Source organism: Lottia gigantea (genome assembly GCF_000327385.1).
Source record: "Lottia gigantea unplaced genomic scaffold LOTGIsca_18, whole genome shotgun sequence".
Lineage (NCBI taxonomy): Eukaryota > Metazoa > Mollusca > Gastropoda > Lottiidae > Lottia > Lottia gigantea.
The window spans coordinates 2,206,745-2,222,131 of NW_008708301.1; the positions used below are offsets into that span (position 1 = coordinate 2,206,745).

The 15,387-nt window shown below is 37.8% G+C and overlaps 2 protein-coding genes across 2 annotated transcripts; one reads left to right on the plus strand and one right to left on the minus strand.

Annotated features, from left to right (window-relative positions):
- Positions 1 to 2,257: 2,257 nt before the first annotated feature.
- Positions 2,258 to 2,995, plus strand: LOTGIDRAFT_158859 (hypothetical protein; the record flags this gene model as incomplete). The annotated part of the gene is made up of 2 exons (XM_009052279.1): positions 2,258 to 2,543; positions 2,781 to 2,995. The coding sequence occupies 2 exons, from the start codon at positions 2,258 to 2,260 to the stop codon at positions 2,993 to 2,995; spliced, it is 501 nt and encodes a 166-aa protein (XP_009050527.1).
- A 2,607-nt stretch (positions 2,996 to 5,602) lies between these two features.
- LOTGIDRAFT_158860 (hypothetical protein) lies at positions 5,603 to 14,707 on the minus strand (the record flags this gene model as incomplete). Its single annotated transcript, XM_009052280.1, has 3 exons — positions 5,603 to 5,863; positions 9,334 to 9,934; positions 14,634 to 14,707. 3 exons carry the CDS (start codon positions 14,705 to 14,707, stop codon positions 5,603 to 5,605), a joined length of 936 nt encoding a protein of 311 aa, XP_009050528.1.
- Between the last annotated feature and the right edge of the window lie 680 nt (positions 14,708 to 15,387).

The following is a 15,387-nucleotide window of genomic DNA, read 5'->3' on the forward strand; positions in this document are numbered from 1 at the left end:
AACTCCTGGGCGAGAAATAATCATGAAAGTTTTGAGCAGATTACTGACCCGTTATTGATAATTGAAGCTATCATGTCAAGTTTTGTGTGTAAGTTTATATCCATAAGATATGGACACGTTTGAGTATGATTAAACAAATGATGACTGAGTTTCAACCCTTGATACACCGAAATTTTGTTAAATGTGGCTTGTGAAAAGAGATTCTTGTCAAATCTGGTACGTTTCAACTAAGGATAACAGAGTTTCGACTTTAATGCACTGAAATTATGTTTTATGTGTCGAAATTTTAGGTAAGTTTGTGTATTTATTTTCCTATTTCTTTAGATGTCTTTTCTCTTTTTGGCAGTGTCCCTAAAAAGGGCTTTAACTTTCAAGTGTGGATTTGAGGTTCAAATTGCGACGGTGAACTGTGAACACTAATACTGATTGGCTTAGCTAAAAAAGTCCACAATCTTGGACAATTTGGATTTTGAATACGATTTGACAAAATGATACAGGGGTTATAGCCATTGATACACAATTATGACATTAAAAGTGGACTGTGAACACCAGAGAAAACAGTTTATTTAAGAATTTATTGAATTTTTGCAACAATATCTGGGACAAGTTTTATTTTGGGTACGATTCGACACTTATTGACTACCACCTTTGATATAGAGTTGGACAATATTACAATATTATCAAAATATTAATATTATGAAAAAAACGGTATACTTGTATTCCGTTGCGATATTATCGTGACGATGTTTCGTGAAATCAGACGTAAAAAAGACTATATCATGCATGAGCTAGTTTAAAAGTTGACCAACCTCATCTATTTATTCTTAAAGTTAATTTTATGCTGATCAGTTTCCAAAATGACCGTCTAGAAATCATTTATAAAATATGTAACATGACTTCTTAAAAGGTTTGCCATACGACAATTACTTTCTTTGACTAGTGGGCTTTTTAGTTACATTTGAATCGAAGCTAACTTGTTCAAGTAAGCCTGTAGCAATTTGGTGAACTTCACATCGCAATTCGTTGAAGTTGGTCAAAATTTGGATATCCGACTACTTTCAGCCCGTGAGTTCCCTGTGCATGTTGTGTACTTTACATGTTACAGCCATGTGCGTTAAATATTAGCTTTCTTGTTTGAAGTGTAAGCATAAAAATCGTCACATTTCCCATCTGTAAAAAGTTGAAGAGGTTTACCTTGGTAAGTAAAAAAGTTTCCATACCAACTTCTATAACAGGCGTGTCAGGATAACATTTTGGGAATGTATCATAGAAATAACACATCTGACGAGAATTATGATATGCCACTCCAAAACAAAGATCATCAACAACACAGGAATAGACACACCCCACTCTACCTGTTACTTCCTCTTGACGATAATATCCCGATATTAGTTTATCTTTTAAATATGAGGTGAAAATCTTCGATGAAATTCCAAAACTGTCAGAAATAAACACAATAAATGCGAGTTTCCTGATTGACGAAAACATTTTCCTCTTATTTTCAAACCTGTAACTGATTGAACATAAACGTCTTATTAATTAAAGTTTTCACCAGAAATGAAACAAGTCAACAATGTTATTCAATAGTTACTTTAGACACTATTTACTTTATATAGTCAATGTTTTGAGCTAAAGTTTTTTTTTTAGCACCGACAGTGTTCAAACAACAAAAGATTATTGAAATGTGTTGTAATAATAATACAGATGTACTTCCTCGTCGTGAAAACGATTGTTGGGAAAGTGAAAAGAAAAGCATTTCACAAACTTTTCAAAATTTATATATTCAATCTCAAGATCGAAGTTGTTAATTTCAAGATTAAATTGAAAACAAATAATAAAGAAATGTTAAGGATTATATCTAATGCAATTACAGACTTTTTCGGTATAATTAGTGTTATATTTTGACATGCATACAGGGGCAATCATATGATAACACTTGAATATTATGACATCTTATTGAAATGCATTGAACTCGGTGTAATAGACGTATACTGGATTTCTAAAAGGTTTTCTTATTGTCAAGTATCAAATACGAAAATGATATTTTAATTTAACTATAATTCTCAACCAGTCAAGCAAATCCACATTTCTGTTATGCTTAAATTCTTAGTCTTAACGGTATTAGTAACGGCATTGGTTACTCAATAACACGACGTTCTTTCGTTTTAATTTACTTCAAATTCATATTGTAGTTATTTCATATTGTAGTGTGGTGGCCTTTTCATTCTATTTAAAAAAAGGTCATTAGAGTATCAAAATGTTGGTGATATTATTGAAGTTACTAATGTTATTGAATACATGTAAAACCTGTGAAATTACTACGAAAATGTTCAAATCTTATACAAAAGATAAACTTTTATCGGGGTATTACCAGACAACTACGGCTGCTGACCAACTATCATGTACAAGTTCTTGTTTTTTCAATGAAAGATGTGTTGGATTGGCTTATCATGAATTGCGAAAAATGTGTTACTTATATGACAAAATTCAAGTTTGTTATAATTCTTCAGTTGATGTTGGTGTAAATACGTTTTTTCTAGAAGGTAAGTTAAGCTTGGGGTTTCAAGAACATCAAAGTAGAAAACAGGTTATAATTCCTGAAGCATTTTATCAAATCGAAATGCTGTTACCCATGAATGAATGGATTGACTATATCCAAGTAATCGCATTCCTGCATATCCTACCAGTTGATAACAGTCTTTTAAAACCCAAATCCTCTCGGATCCTCAAACGGAACACATTTTAATTTTTAGAATTATATGCGACTGTTTTTTTTTCAGACATATTTATAAAAAATATTGCATTGAATAAACCCAGTTATAGTAGCAGTACGTATGAAATATACTTGTCTTGTTGTGCTGTTGATGGTATCCTTACAACTATGGCCCATACTCAGAATTCTGAACTAGAATGGTGGTGTGTTGATCTGGAGCAAGTATTCAATTTACAATACATCGAGATACATAACGTTTATTCAGTAGGTCATCCTGGTTAGTATCAGAAAAAACAATTTTCAATATTTGTCACTGTCAATAAATAAACCAAGTAATAACGACCCGAACCGAAAGCGAATCCCGAAAACAACAATTTGGCGAAATGTTAAATCTATCATACGTTGTAAATTTATATACTTCCCAAGTCGGGCAATATTAGTCCAAAGTCAATTTTCATCAATGTCAACATGGTTGAGAATCTTACCAACTTTGATGAAAAATCTTATATATACACCTACTATTTTTGGTAAGGATGAAATATTATCCAATCACAGTCTGTACTTGCCACTTTCAGAACTGAAATCCTTACAAACAACGTTATATAGCAGTTCTCGTTGTTCAACGCGCGCATGCAGATTTCTACCTTAAATGTTGCCGTCGAATGTTGTCAATTAGAAAATTATTACCAATTTCGAACTTGACTGAAATCTCATCAATATGTACATGCATATTAAGTTTCATGAAGATTGTAGCCTTTATCGTGCGTATAAGCAAAATTTAACGTGGGCAATCCCTCTAAAACCATTCATCCGATTATTACCAATTTTGAACTTTTCATCAAGATCAGATAAAATCTGTAGCCTCTATTGTGCATACAAGAAATGTGGACGGACGGGCGGATCGACGGAAGGACAGGGGCGTTGGCAACATTTCCATGTGGGCGTAGAAAAAATGGGGCCGATTTTATCGTGCAAATGCTAAAAAAAAGGAACAAAATTTAGTAGAATTGTTCTCTAAATAATACTCATCAAAGCACGATTGTACTCAGTTTGTGTCTTTTCATTTGCACGATTTTTCGGTAACCTGTCACACTTTTCTAGAAAATTAAATTTAAATATAAAAACATTGTAATATGCCGAAAAATAACACGAACAATTAGTAAATAATGAATATAAATACTAGGTAAGACTCAATAGAACGAACCATAGGTAATCTTCAATAGAACTAGCACAAATTAGGTAAGTATCAATAGAACGAGCAATAAATCAGGTAAGCCTCAAACGAACGAACCATAGATCTATAGAGATCAGGTTTACCTCAGTAGAGCGAACTATATATCAGGTATGACTCAATGACTCAATAGTACGAGTAATGGATCAGACAAATCAGGACTTTTAATAAACCATCAATAGGACGAACAATGAATCAAGTTAGCCTCAATAGAATGAACCGTAGATCAGGTAGGACTCAATGGAACGAGCATTAAATGAGCCTCAATTGTGCGACCGATAGATCTCGTAAGTCTCAATAACACGAACAAAAGATCAGGTAAGTATCAATAGAGCGATCAATGGATCAGGTAAACTTCGATACAACTAGCAGTAGACCCGGTTTACCTCATGTGCAAACAAATAGTAAGCCTTAATACAACGAGCGAGAGAGAACAGGTAAGTCCCTTTAGGACGAACAATGGATCATGTAAGCCCCAATAGAGTGAACAATAGAGACTAAGTAAGCCTGAACGGGATGAACAGTATGTCAGCTATATCTCAAAATGACTAATAGTTATTTAGATAAGCCTCAATGCAACGAGCAATAGATCAGGTAGTTCTAAACGAACAATAGGTCAGGTTAGCTTCAGAACAGTGAACCGTGGACCAGGTAAGTCCCAATAAAACGAGCTATAGCCAAGGATTGCCTCAATAGGACGGACCGTGGACCAGGTAAGACTCAATTTAGCGAACAATGCATCAAATATTCAAATAAACCTCAATTTAACGAACAATACATCAAATAAGCCTCAACATGACATCAACAGAACGAGTAATAAAGCAGTTAAGCCTCAGAAGGACTAACAATAGAGCAGGTCAATCTCAATAGATCAGATAAGTTTCAATAGATCAGATAAGTTTCAATAGAATGAACAATAGAGAGCAGGAGATAGAGAATAAGATGAACAGTAGATCAGGTAGGCCTCAAACGGTCTAACTATAAATCAGGTAAGCCTCAATGCAACAAGCAATAGACCAAGGTAATCCCGGATAAAACGAACAATAGATCAGGTAATCCTGAATAAAACGAACCATAGATCAGGTAATCCTGAATAAGACGATCAATACATCAGGTATGCCTCAATAGAACGAACAATAGATCACGTAGGCCACAATAGGACGAACAATAGATCAGGTTATCCTGAATTAAACGAACAATACATCAAATCATAAACCTAAATAAAACGAACATAACATCAGATATGTCTCAATAGCAAGAAAAATAGACCAGGTAATCCTAAATAAAACGAACAATGGATCAGAACTATTCTATCCTCACCAAAGGGTATGGCTTAACAGATAGATAACAAGACCGCCACTTCTTACATTCAGAACTTTATTCAAAGTCGACGATCATTATTGTAAAAAGCTGTAAAATACAAAGTAACACAAAAGTTACACTAAGGAAAATCAAATAAAAGATATCCCTCTATAGGATTTAAATGTTAGTTTCAAAGTTCGATTAAATGACAAATCAAGTCGGCACACAATATAGATCAAAGAAAACTGCGAGGTCAAAGGTCAATCTTGCCGATCGACGAAAAAGGGAATTCAAAGTTCGCAAAAACTATTATTCCGATCGTAGCTAAACTCTCGTGGAGGTAAAAGTAAGCACTTCTAAGTTCGGTTGATACAGATTACTAACAGATTACTCACACGGTGGTTGCCGAAGGACTGTTTATGTTCGATAAATTCAATGAGTTGAGAAAACTTGATGTTTTGCAATGTGTTTCCGGTTGTACTGGGTTTCGTTGTACCTCCCGAATCAGAAGAGTTCCCTACTCGATTAACTTGATAGCGTATTAAAGGAATACGGCACACTCCCCGTCTGAAGTACCTTGGGTACATCACTTTAAACGAAAAATCACAAATTGAATTCTCAAAAATAAAAATGAAGGCACAATTGAAATGATCAAAGTCTGTCCGCTATAATCTATTCTCTTGATACGAGGAGAACCATTTCGCTGATAGGTCGAGTGTAAGATACTACTTTTCCATCTTTTACGACGCGCACGACGCCTTTCCGGACCTTCCCATCGGCACTGGGTAATATAGTTTCAATGATACCTAAAGGCCAACTGTTACGATGAGAATCTTTCTCTTTAAGTAGAATAACATCATTGTTTTGAAGATCGGGAAGATCATTTTGCCACTTCCGCCTTGTTTGTAACGTCTGGAGATACTCTTGTCTCCATTTATTCCAGAAGGTATCGGCCATAGCTTGCACTCTTTTCCATTGCGCTCTGTACATGTCTGTTAAGTTAAAATCTCCGAGGGGCTCTTCCCCTTTAACTGTTTTCTGATGGAGTAGTGTTGCTGGAGACAATACAGATGGGTTTTCTGGGTCTGTTGACACCAGTACCAAAGGTCTGGAATTAACTATCGCTGAAGCCTCAGCCATGAATGTTGTGAGGGTCTCGTGAGTGAGATTAGTACCAGATGGTCCTCTTAACATGGAATCCAATATTCGACGGGTGACGCCTATTAGACGTTCCCACACTCCACCCACGTGGGAAGAGTGAGGAGCGTTGAACAACCATTCAGTTCCAGAATTATAAAGGAAATCTCGAACAGGTCCGTCTTCAACATTGATGGAGTCAATACGTAAGATGTCTGTAGCCCCAACAAAATTTGTGCCTCTGTCGGAGCGGAACCTTGCAACTGGACCCCGGATCGATCAAGCAAGGGGAAGAAATGGATTCAATCACTTCTAAGTGGATTGCTCTCGTCGATAAGCAGGTGAATAACACGGCCCAACGTTTGTCGTTTGACTGTCCACCGCGGGTGCGACGACTAAGGATAGACCATGGTCCAAAAACATCCACTCCAACATAGGTGAAAGCGGGAGCGGGAGAAAGGCGGTCTGAAGGTAGATCAGACATCTTTTGTACCATTTGAGTCCCACGTAATTTTTTGCAGGTCACACATTTATAGATCAACGATGAAATGAGCCGCTTCCCTCCTGTGATCCATAGACCAGCTTTCCTTACAGCCCCTTCCGTGAAATGCCTACCCTGGTGCGAAGTAAGGCTGTGATGGTGAAGCACAAGAAGTGTGGAGATATGATGTCGACCAGGCAGGATTAATGGGTTTGTTTGTTCAATGCCTAGAGAACTTTGATTAAGTCTACCTCCTACTTGTAATAAATTATCTTCTCCTAAAACAGGTGAAAGGGCTGCTATCGGACTGTTTGCAGGAATGGGTCTATTGGACTGGATACACTTCACTTCAGCTGAGTAGACTTCGATTTGAACTGATTTAATTACGTCAAGTTCTGTGGTATGAAAAGCACTGACTGTTTTCCAGATGGAGCACATATGCCAACCAATACAATTTCCATTACAGTTGAAGGATTGAGCGATATGTTTTAGATGGGTTATCGTTTCGACTAATATTTTGTTCATGAATTCCACAAAATGTTCTCTTTTAGAGGTAATTTTCAACATACTGTGATGAAGGGCTGTTGCTCTCTGTTCTGCTTGTGTACGGTTATTTGGGAGACGAGGGCGTGATGGCTTAAAAGGAAGAGGAGCAACTAAAGTACCATCAGGGCCCTTGACAACATCTTTCTCCATTAGATCCAAGAAGATTCTATCCTCGACAGAAAGACCTTTCTTGTTGTCGTCTTGAGTAGTCTCGAAAACTGTTGATGAATGATCCCGTTCATTACAGGTAGGTGTGCAGGTCGTAAACAGGTTGTTAGGACATGGGTTAAACAGAGATGGACGACCATTTCGAAGCAGGTGAGTTTTATTAACATTCACGACGTCAGATTTGTGTATTTTTCCTATACACGTTTTCCTATACACAACTACCCAACCCATAGGTAACTTTTGGGCGTATGGTGAGCCCTTTGGACCAGTTCGCTCCCTATGAGTAACAAGATGGAGGCTTGATCATCCAAGGGTGGAATATGATTGGCCATATCAGAAAGGTTGGGGTGATATTTAGCCATCTCCGGTGATGGTTTTTCCTCTCTTAGGTTGGGAATTTCGTTACATTCAATAACTGTGGGAAGGTTTAGTGTTTGTGTATCATCAAACGATTGGACAACAAGGTTTTTAGCTCTCCGACCGGACATGCTCTGTTGTCCTGCGCAAGAGACCAAAGTGTATGGGACGTCTTTGGTGTCCACTGAAAATAGTTCGAAGAGATCACTTCTACCAAGGGTCATTTTACTCTGATCGTCGAGTATTGCGTATACTCGTCTTGCCTTTTCTGGTTGGTCGCATGGGAACACGTTAGCCAAAACTGTTTTTCCACAGGATTTTCCACGGAATGATTGTCCGCATATTTGTGTGCATTTAGATTTCACATGGTCTGCAGAGGTCGATTGATTGGGAGAGTTCTCCCCGCCGTTGTTTTTTACAGCCGAAGTAACAGGGTTATTGTTTGGTGAGTTTACATGTAGGGCGGTAGGGTGTTTAGTGCTGCGGCATTCAGCACAAACCACATCTTCGTTGCATGCACTAGCAACATGTTTCTTAGAGAAGCAACACCGAAAACAAAATCCTTGTTCTTTTAAGAAGGCTTTTCTTTCAACAACTGACTTCGAACGGAATGCTCTGCATTCATTCAGAGAGTGGTTGCTCTTATGAATAGGACATTTTATTTCAGATGTAACATCGGTCTTTCTCACACGCACAACTGGTTTTTGTGATTGACTTTTGATTTGCTGATGTCTGTCAGGTGGATTTGTATGTGTCTCGTATACAAAACTTGGGTCGTTCTTGATTTTAGAGATTTTCCGTATAAAGTCAACAAAACATGAAAGTGGAGGATGAGCAGCCTTGTATTTGGCTTTGTACCTAACAGCCTTGTTCGTCCACTTTTCCTGAAGGTTATATGGGAGTTTGGCGACAATAGGTATGATCCCTGAAGAAGAATCAAAGTAGGACAAAAGTGTTTTATACTGTTTATCTTCTTTCGCTGCCTCTATTTCAGATAGTATGTCGGCGAGATCATACAACCTCTTGTTATCACGATTTGATAGTTTAGGAAAACTGTTAAGTCTGGCTTTTATGGACGATTCAACAAGTTCTGGACTCCCATATCTATCTTGAAGTCTTTCCCATAAGCGAGCGAGTCCTTTCTTAGGATTATTTGCATGGGCAGCACGTATACTTTGGGCATACTGAGATGACTCACTGCCTAACCATTTGACAAGCAAGTCTAATTCTTCCATTGACATGTAAGTCTTGCACGACAGAGATGAATCCGGCCTTCCATACGCGGAACAACTCAGGTTTGTCGTTAAATGTCGTTAAACGTGACAGCAGAAGTTCCTTTTTCAATAGAAATCTAGTTAGCTCAGCTGCAGTGGAAACGCTTTCATTTTGTGTCGTCACCGGATCCAGTATTATCTGAGGTGTAAAGCTGGGTGCTGTAGGGTTTAGGCCAGCTTGTTCAATTTGAGGATGGTCAGCGTCTGTTTGATCTGCTGTGCGCTGGTAAGAATGATCACCATTCGACTCTACATAAGCTCGAGTGCGGTCGACTGCATTTTCTTGGGGAAGTGGCAAGTCACCAGCGCGACTATCGATCTCGTCGGTGATTGTTTGAAAAGCGTGAAATTGAGCTGCAGTCTCGGCTGCCGCTTTCTCTTGTTGAATAAGACTCAATTCGGCCTCGAGAGACGCTTGCCTTTCAGCTTGTTGAGCTCTTTGCTTCTTTAAATGAGTTTCTTTGCGAGCAAATGTTACGCCCACGGCAGCTGCCTCTGCCTCGGCTTTCTTTGTTGCCAATTTCGATTTTATAGATGAATGAGATGAACTTCGGGTCTTGGAGCTTTGATTAGTTTGAGCAACGCTGTGTACATCCGACTTCTGATTTTGTAAATAAGCTATACGTTGTTTTATGCTTGTAAGCGTGTTTTCAGTTAAAAGTTGGTGTGCTCTTAAAATAGTCACTTGCGATTCTGTATCCCTTATACTGTCTGGTGTATTCGTCCTGTGAAGAAATTCAATAAAATTGTCTGATAATATATTATAATCTTTAAATGTTTCTGTTGTTTCAATTTCAAATTTTTGTAAAGATACCAGATCGTTACACGACGACGAATCACTTATGTTCTTTTCAACTTCAAGCTATTTTCTATTTACTTTTCCCTGATGTTCTCTGTATGTGTTTTCGTAAATTTCTTTTCCTTTTTCAGAGAGAGAACGAATTCGCGTTTGTGATGTACTTGGTTGTGGGTCAGTATCCATTTTGACCAAAAATGTGGGCGTATATTCAAATGATTATTTGTTGTATATTTTGTAAATTTAACACTCAAATGAAACAGTTAATAGAGATTGCAGTTCGATGATACGTATAAGCAATATTGAAATGTAAACATACAATACTTGGGCTTTGTATCACAAATTTTACAAGAATGTTGTAAAGTCCTTAATTATAGACTGAAGTTATCCGTTGAATGTAGGTCAGGTACCACTAACGAGTCTGTTTACTGTATAGGCGATGACCGGAGTCTGTGTCGGCGAGACGTAGATGTTGTCCTGTGCCCGTAGTACAACAATTTCGCCAGGCTGTGGTGTGCTGACAGTCTGTAGGATCTAATACAGCCGGCAGATCGTCGTCTTTTTACTATTCTGTCCTCACCAAAGGGTATGGCTTAACAGATAGATAACAAGACCGCCACTTCTTACATTCAGAACTTTATTCAAAGTCGACGATCATTATTGTAAAAAGCTGTAAAATACAAAGTAACACAAAAGTTACACTAAGGAAAATCAAATAAAAGATATCCCTCTATAGGATTCAAATGTTCGATTAAATGACAAATCAAGTCGGCACACAATATAGATCAAAGAAAACTGCGAGGTCAAAGGTTTATCTTGCCGATCGACGAAAAGGGGAACTCAAAGTTCGCAAAAACTATTATTCCGATCGTAGCTAAACTCTCGTGGAGGTAAAAGTAAGCACTTCTAAGTTCGGTTGATACAGATTACTAACAGATTACTCACACGGTGGTTGCCGAAGGACTGTTTATGTTCGATAAATTCAACGAGTTGAGAAAACTTGATGTTTTGCAATGTGTTTCCGGTTGTACTGGGTTCGTTGTACCTACCGAATCAGAAGAGTTCCCTACTCGATTAACTTGATCGCGTATTAAAGGAATACGGCACAAGAAGAGCATTCAGCAACTGTTAACTCGGATAGATCTGGTTATAATGAATATAATAAAGACCCAAAGACGCAATGAAGCAGATGTGGTTAAAAACGCTGCGTTAGTTTAATATATGCATGGACAATGCTAATGATAGTGGTGTTCTCTTAAAGACTAAGATCTGGGGAGCCCTGTAGGAGTAACTTAGTGTCTAGAAAATGCATGGGGAGAGTATGAAGCGTCTTGGAACGTTGAGTATGGTAACGTGGACAGTAAAGAAAGAAGTGATCAGCATTTTCCAAGGAGTGGCCACATGGACATGATGGATCTTCAGTAAGGTGTCGAGCTAACATGTGGCAATGGAGTTCACTCATACTGTTTCTGATTCTACAATGAATTATTTCTCTCCCTGTCTATGCCCTGTCTCCAAAGTAGAAGTAGCTGGGAATCTGAGTATCTTTAGCTTTTAACTGTTGTTTAAATGATTGAATGGATGTAGTCGTTTTCATGTACTCAGGGATCAATCACGAATTGTTGATGGAAGAAAGGATTCCTGGAAAAGGGTACTCTGGCAGAATGTTGATCTCAGTTGATCCTGGTTGCGGGTGTTGTAGGTATGAATGTCGCCAGTGTGGCGGGGCACTAATATATTCAGATAAGGTGGTGCAAGGTGGTGTATCATCTTGTAGAAGAGTGAGTTTGTGCCGATAGCGCCTAGTTTTCAATGGTAAAAAGCCAGTTTCTTTATATAGAGTCTTGCGGGATGTACCCCGTGTCAGGCCTGAGATGGTTCGCAATGCGTCAAGTTGAAGATTTTCGAGGCGTTCAGCATCTCGAAGTGAGCAACTGTCCCAAACGGCATCATTAAAGTCAAAGAGTGGTAGGATAAATGACTCATATAACTTTTCTAAGAATTTTCGAGAAAGGCGATATTTCAGTGATCGTAAGCAGTCGATGGATTTTCTTGTTTTAGAAATGATGTGATCGATGTGTTTGTTCCACTTGCCATCTGAACTGAAAATTATACCTAAATGCTTATGCTCGTCAGAATCAAAGATTGATGTGCTATTGAAAAAGAGGGAGAAATTTGATGGATTAGTCTTTTTGCTGAAGGTAATGCTTTTAGTTTTTTCTGGACAAAAACGACATTCCATGTTTTGGCCCAGTGATCGATCTTTAGCAAATCGAGATCTAAGGCTCTTTGACAAGATACGGGGTCATGAATTACCATGTACATTGAGGTGTCATCAGCGAACAATTTAAGGTGTGATTTTACATCTTCTGCTATGTCATTTATATATACGAGGAAAAGTAGTGGACCTAGAAATGAACCCGGGGGCACTCCGTTGGGTACGATGATTTCAGTTGATGATTGACCTTTTATTTGAACTAATTGTCTGAGATCCGAGAGGTAGTCTTTAACGAGAAGTAGAAGATTCCCGGTAATCCCAATGGCCTGGAGTTTACATAGAAGCCAGACACGATCGAATGCCTTACTTATATCGAAGAAGATGGCCTTAGTTTCGAGTCCTTTATCAAGCTCGCCACATATTTGATGATAGATATCAACAAGTTGGTATGTGCAGCTATCTCCGCTCCTAAAGCCAGATTTTGTTATTTGAGACAAGGAAGTTGTTGAGGTATTGGTACATGCATTTTTCAAAGACTTTTCCGAGACAGCTCAACAAGGATATCGGTCTATAATTGGAGCAGGAATGTTGGTCGCCCTTCTTGTAAATTGGGGTAACGTCGGCCCGTTTCCAAATGAGTGAACACTGAAAGTTTTGGAGAGAAATGAATAGGTAAGACAATGGAGAGTACAGAAATTTACAGCTCAGTTTTAGAATGGTATTATTTATATGGTCACTACCACAGGCCTTGCTTGTATCAAGGGAGATCAAGATATCATAAACATCACTTGGAGTGTAGATAGGTTCTTGGATTTCGATAAGGCTTGGTGTTAGTGCAGGTGGGGTTAGATTTGGGTTGGGTAGTTTGGGTTGACTTATGAACTGGTATGAACTGGGTTTAAAACCACACTGATAATGAAGACAATTGGTAATGTAATGTGTGTGATTTGAGTTACTGCTCTGTCTGGACAAATTCAATCTGACTTGCATTCAATAAAATTACGGTTACGAGCGTTATTATAATATGTTCCATTAACGTGTCGTGCCATATTAATATAGCTAAGAGACGTTTTATTAAATCGGACAAATGGGCGCGGAACATATTGATTCGTTAACAGCAATTGTAATGCGTGTTCAGAGTCTAGGATTGATCTAATATAAACGTTTGACGTCAATGTACGCCCACTTCCTTAATCTCGTGGATATAAACCTACACATAAAATATGACAAAGAATGTATGCCTTATTTCATTCACAAATCTATTTTAACATTTCAGATATATCAAGGACTGTAACTGAGGAATTATGTATCGAATTCTACCCCGGGAAAATGTGAATATTATCTCATACACAAAAATGTAAAAAACATCTTACGAACAACGGCGACCTCCATTGCGGCGGGCGGCGTCAATATTCGTCCACATTACAATTTTGTTGTATATAAAAAAAGTTTCTATCATCTCGCTAAGAGGTGTGTTTTGAGCAGGCTCAACCAAATCTGTCAGACCAAGTACAGGACAATGGTCAAAAATCTTTTTTCATTTTTCAGATGTCATGGAAAGATTCAAAGGTTTCCAGTTACGATTCAGTAATACCGGACAATGTGACTACGAGACGTTTCATGAAGCCAGACTGTGCTACAAAGACAACCTACAATATGCACAGAAGACGTACAAAATAACATCATGCAATTATCAATCAGTTTTCTCTTCGAAATTTATATTTGTAAGTGTAAGACCAAATACGTACTTAAATATTAGGGAGTTTATAGCAGTATAGGTTTTCACCTTTAAACGAAAATTCTGATAATAAGCAACCCGCAAATATTTCCAGTAGATACAATAACAAAAACAAAAAAAATGCTCCTTTTCAAATACGCGGTTTAGATTTTCAGTTACTTACCTTGGTGGAAACCTCTACAGTCCAGATATAAATAAATTATTACCAGGCAAGTTAATTTTGGGTTGATTTTGTTGCACCTAATGAAAGCAATATATTCATAGTTAAGGCTAATCGAAGCAAACATCTGGCTTCTTTAAAACAAAAACATAAGAAAAACACTGGATTACTATGTAAAAGTGTGACACGATACAACTTTATTACTCATGTGTTATTACTGATCACTGATGTGTGTTGGGGTTAGAAAGAGAATATCATGATTTATATTCCTGGACCAGCTCTATCTGTTTCTCTGTGACTGGATGTGTGAACTTTTGTTATGTGATATTTTATTTCTGTACAGTCCGTTATTGCTTATTGTGTCTAAATTTTAAAATATCATGTTCGGTCTCTATGTGTTGATTTTATTATGATAATGTTAAATATTACTAAATGCGTTTAATTTCAAACATTTCTAATTCATTGCAAAGGAAACGAGTATACCTTTTTAGTGTTTCTATAATTTCTAATACCTGGTTAAAATACACGGTAAGGTACATCTGTAAAGTAACCATGTCACTTCACTGGCTATTCCTGTTATTGCCATCTTCACAATGTCAGGCTATTACGTACTTATACCTTGATAGACAAGAAAGGTAACTATTGCAGTCAAGGTCTTAGTAGGAAGTTCACTCAGCCGACGACAATTCCACGCGATCTATCGACTGAGCTAGTCCACTAATACGGATTTGCGTTTTAGAAAAGATTCGCTGAGAGATATAGATGTGAATGACAAGCTATTATAACAGAGGGCAAACATGTATATGAATATAATAACTACAGGAATTATCGTAAATAATATTTCTGTAAAGCTTTCGGTTTTGTATATAGATAATAGATAACTGTAAGAAAACAACCACATTCGTACTCGGCCATCTGCTGTACCGACTCTCATCTGAGAACACATGGATCCTCCAAAGTCTCTCAATGGTGCGTACACTACAGTTAAATGTATTGACAAGACTTGAGCACGTTGTCCGGCAATTAATCGTCCGATGGCTTGTTCACGTTGTTGTGAGGTTAGACGTGCCATGAGCTCGCTGTCTTCACAGCAACTGTATTCTCAGTAGGTGTCAGTTAGTTTTTATACAGAACTCTGGTACGTGTTGCACGTACATTTCGATTGTACTCCGCATCACTTATAACTTTCACCCTCGGACATCTGACAGTTCCCAAGGTTCCCAACTTATTATCAGTTGAATGTCATAAACTTGCCTTTTAAAAGTC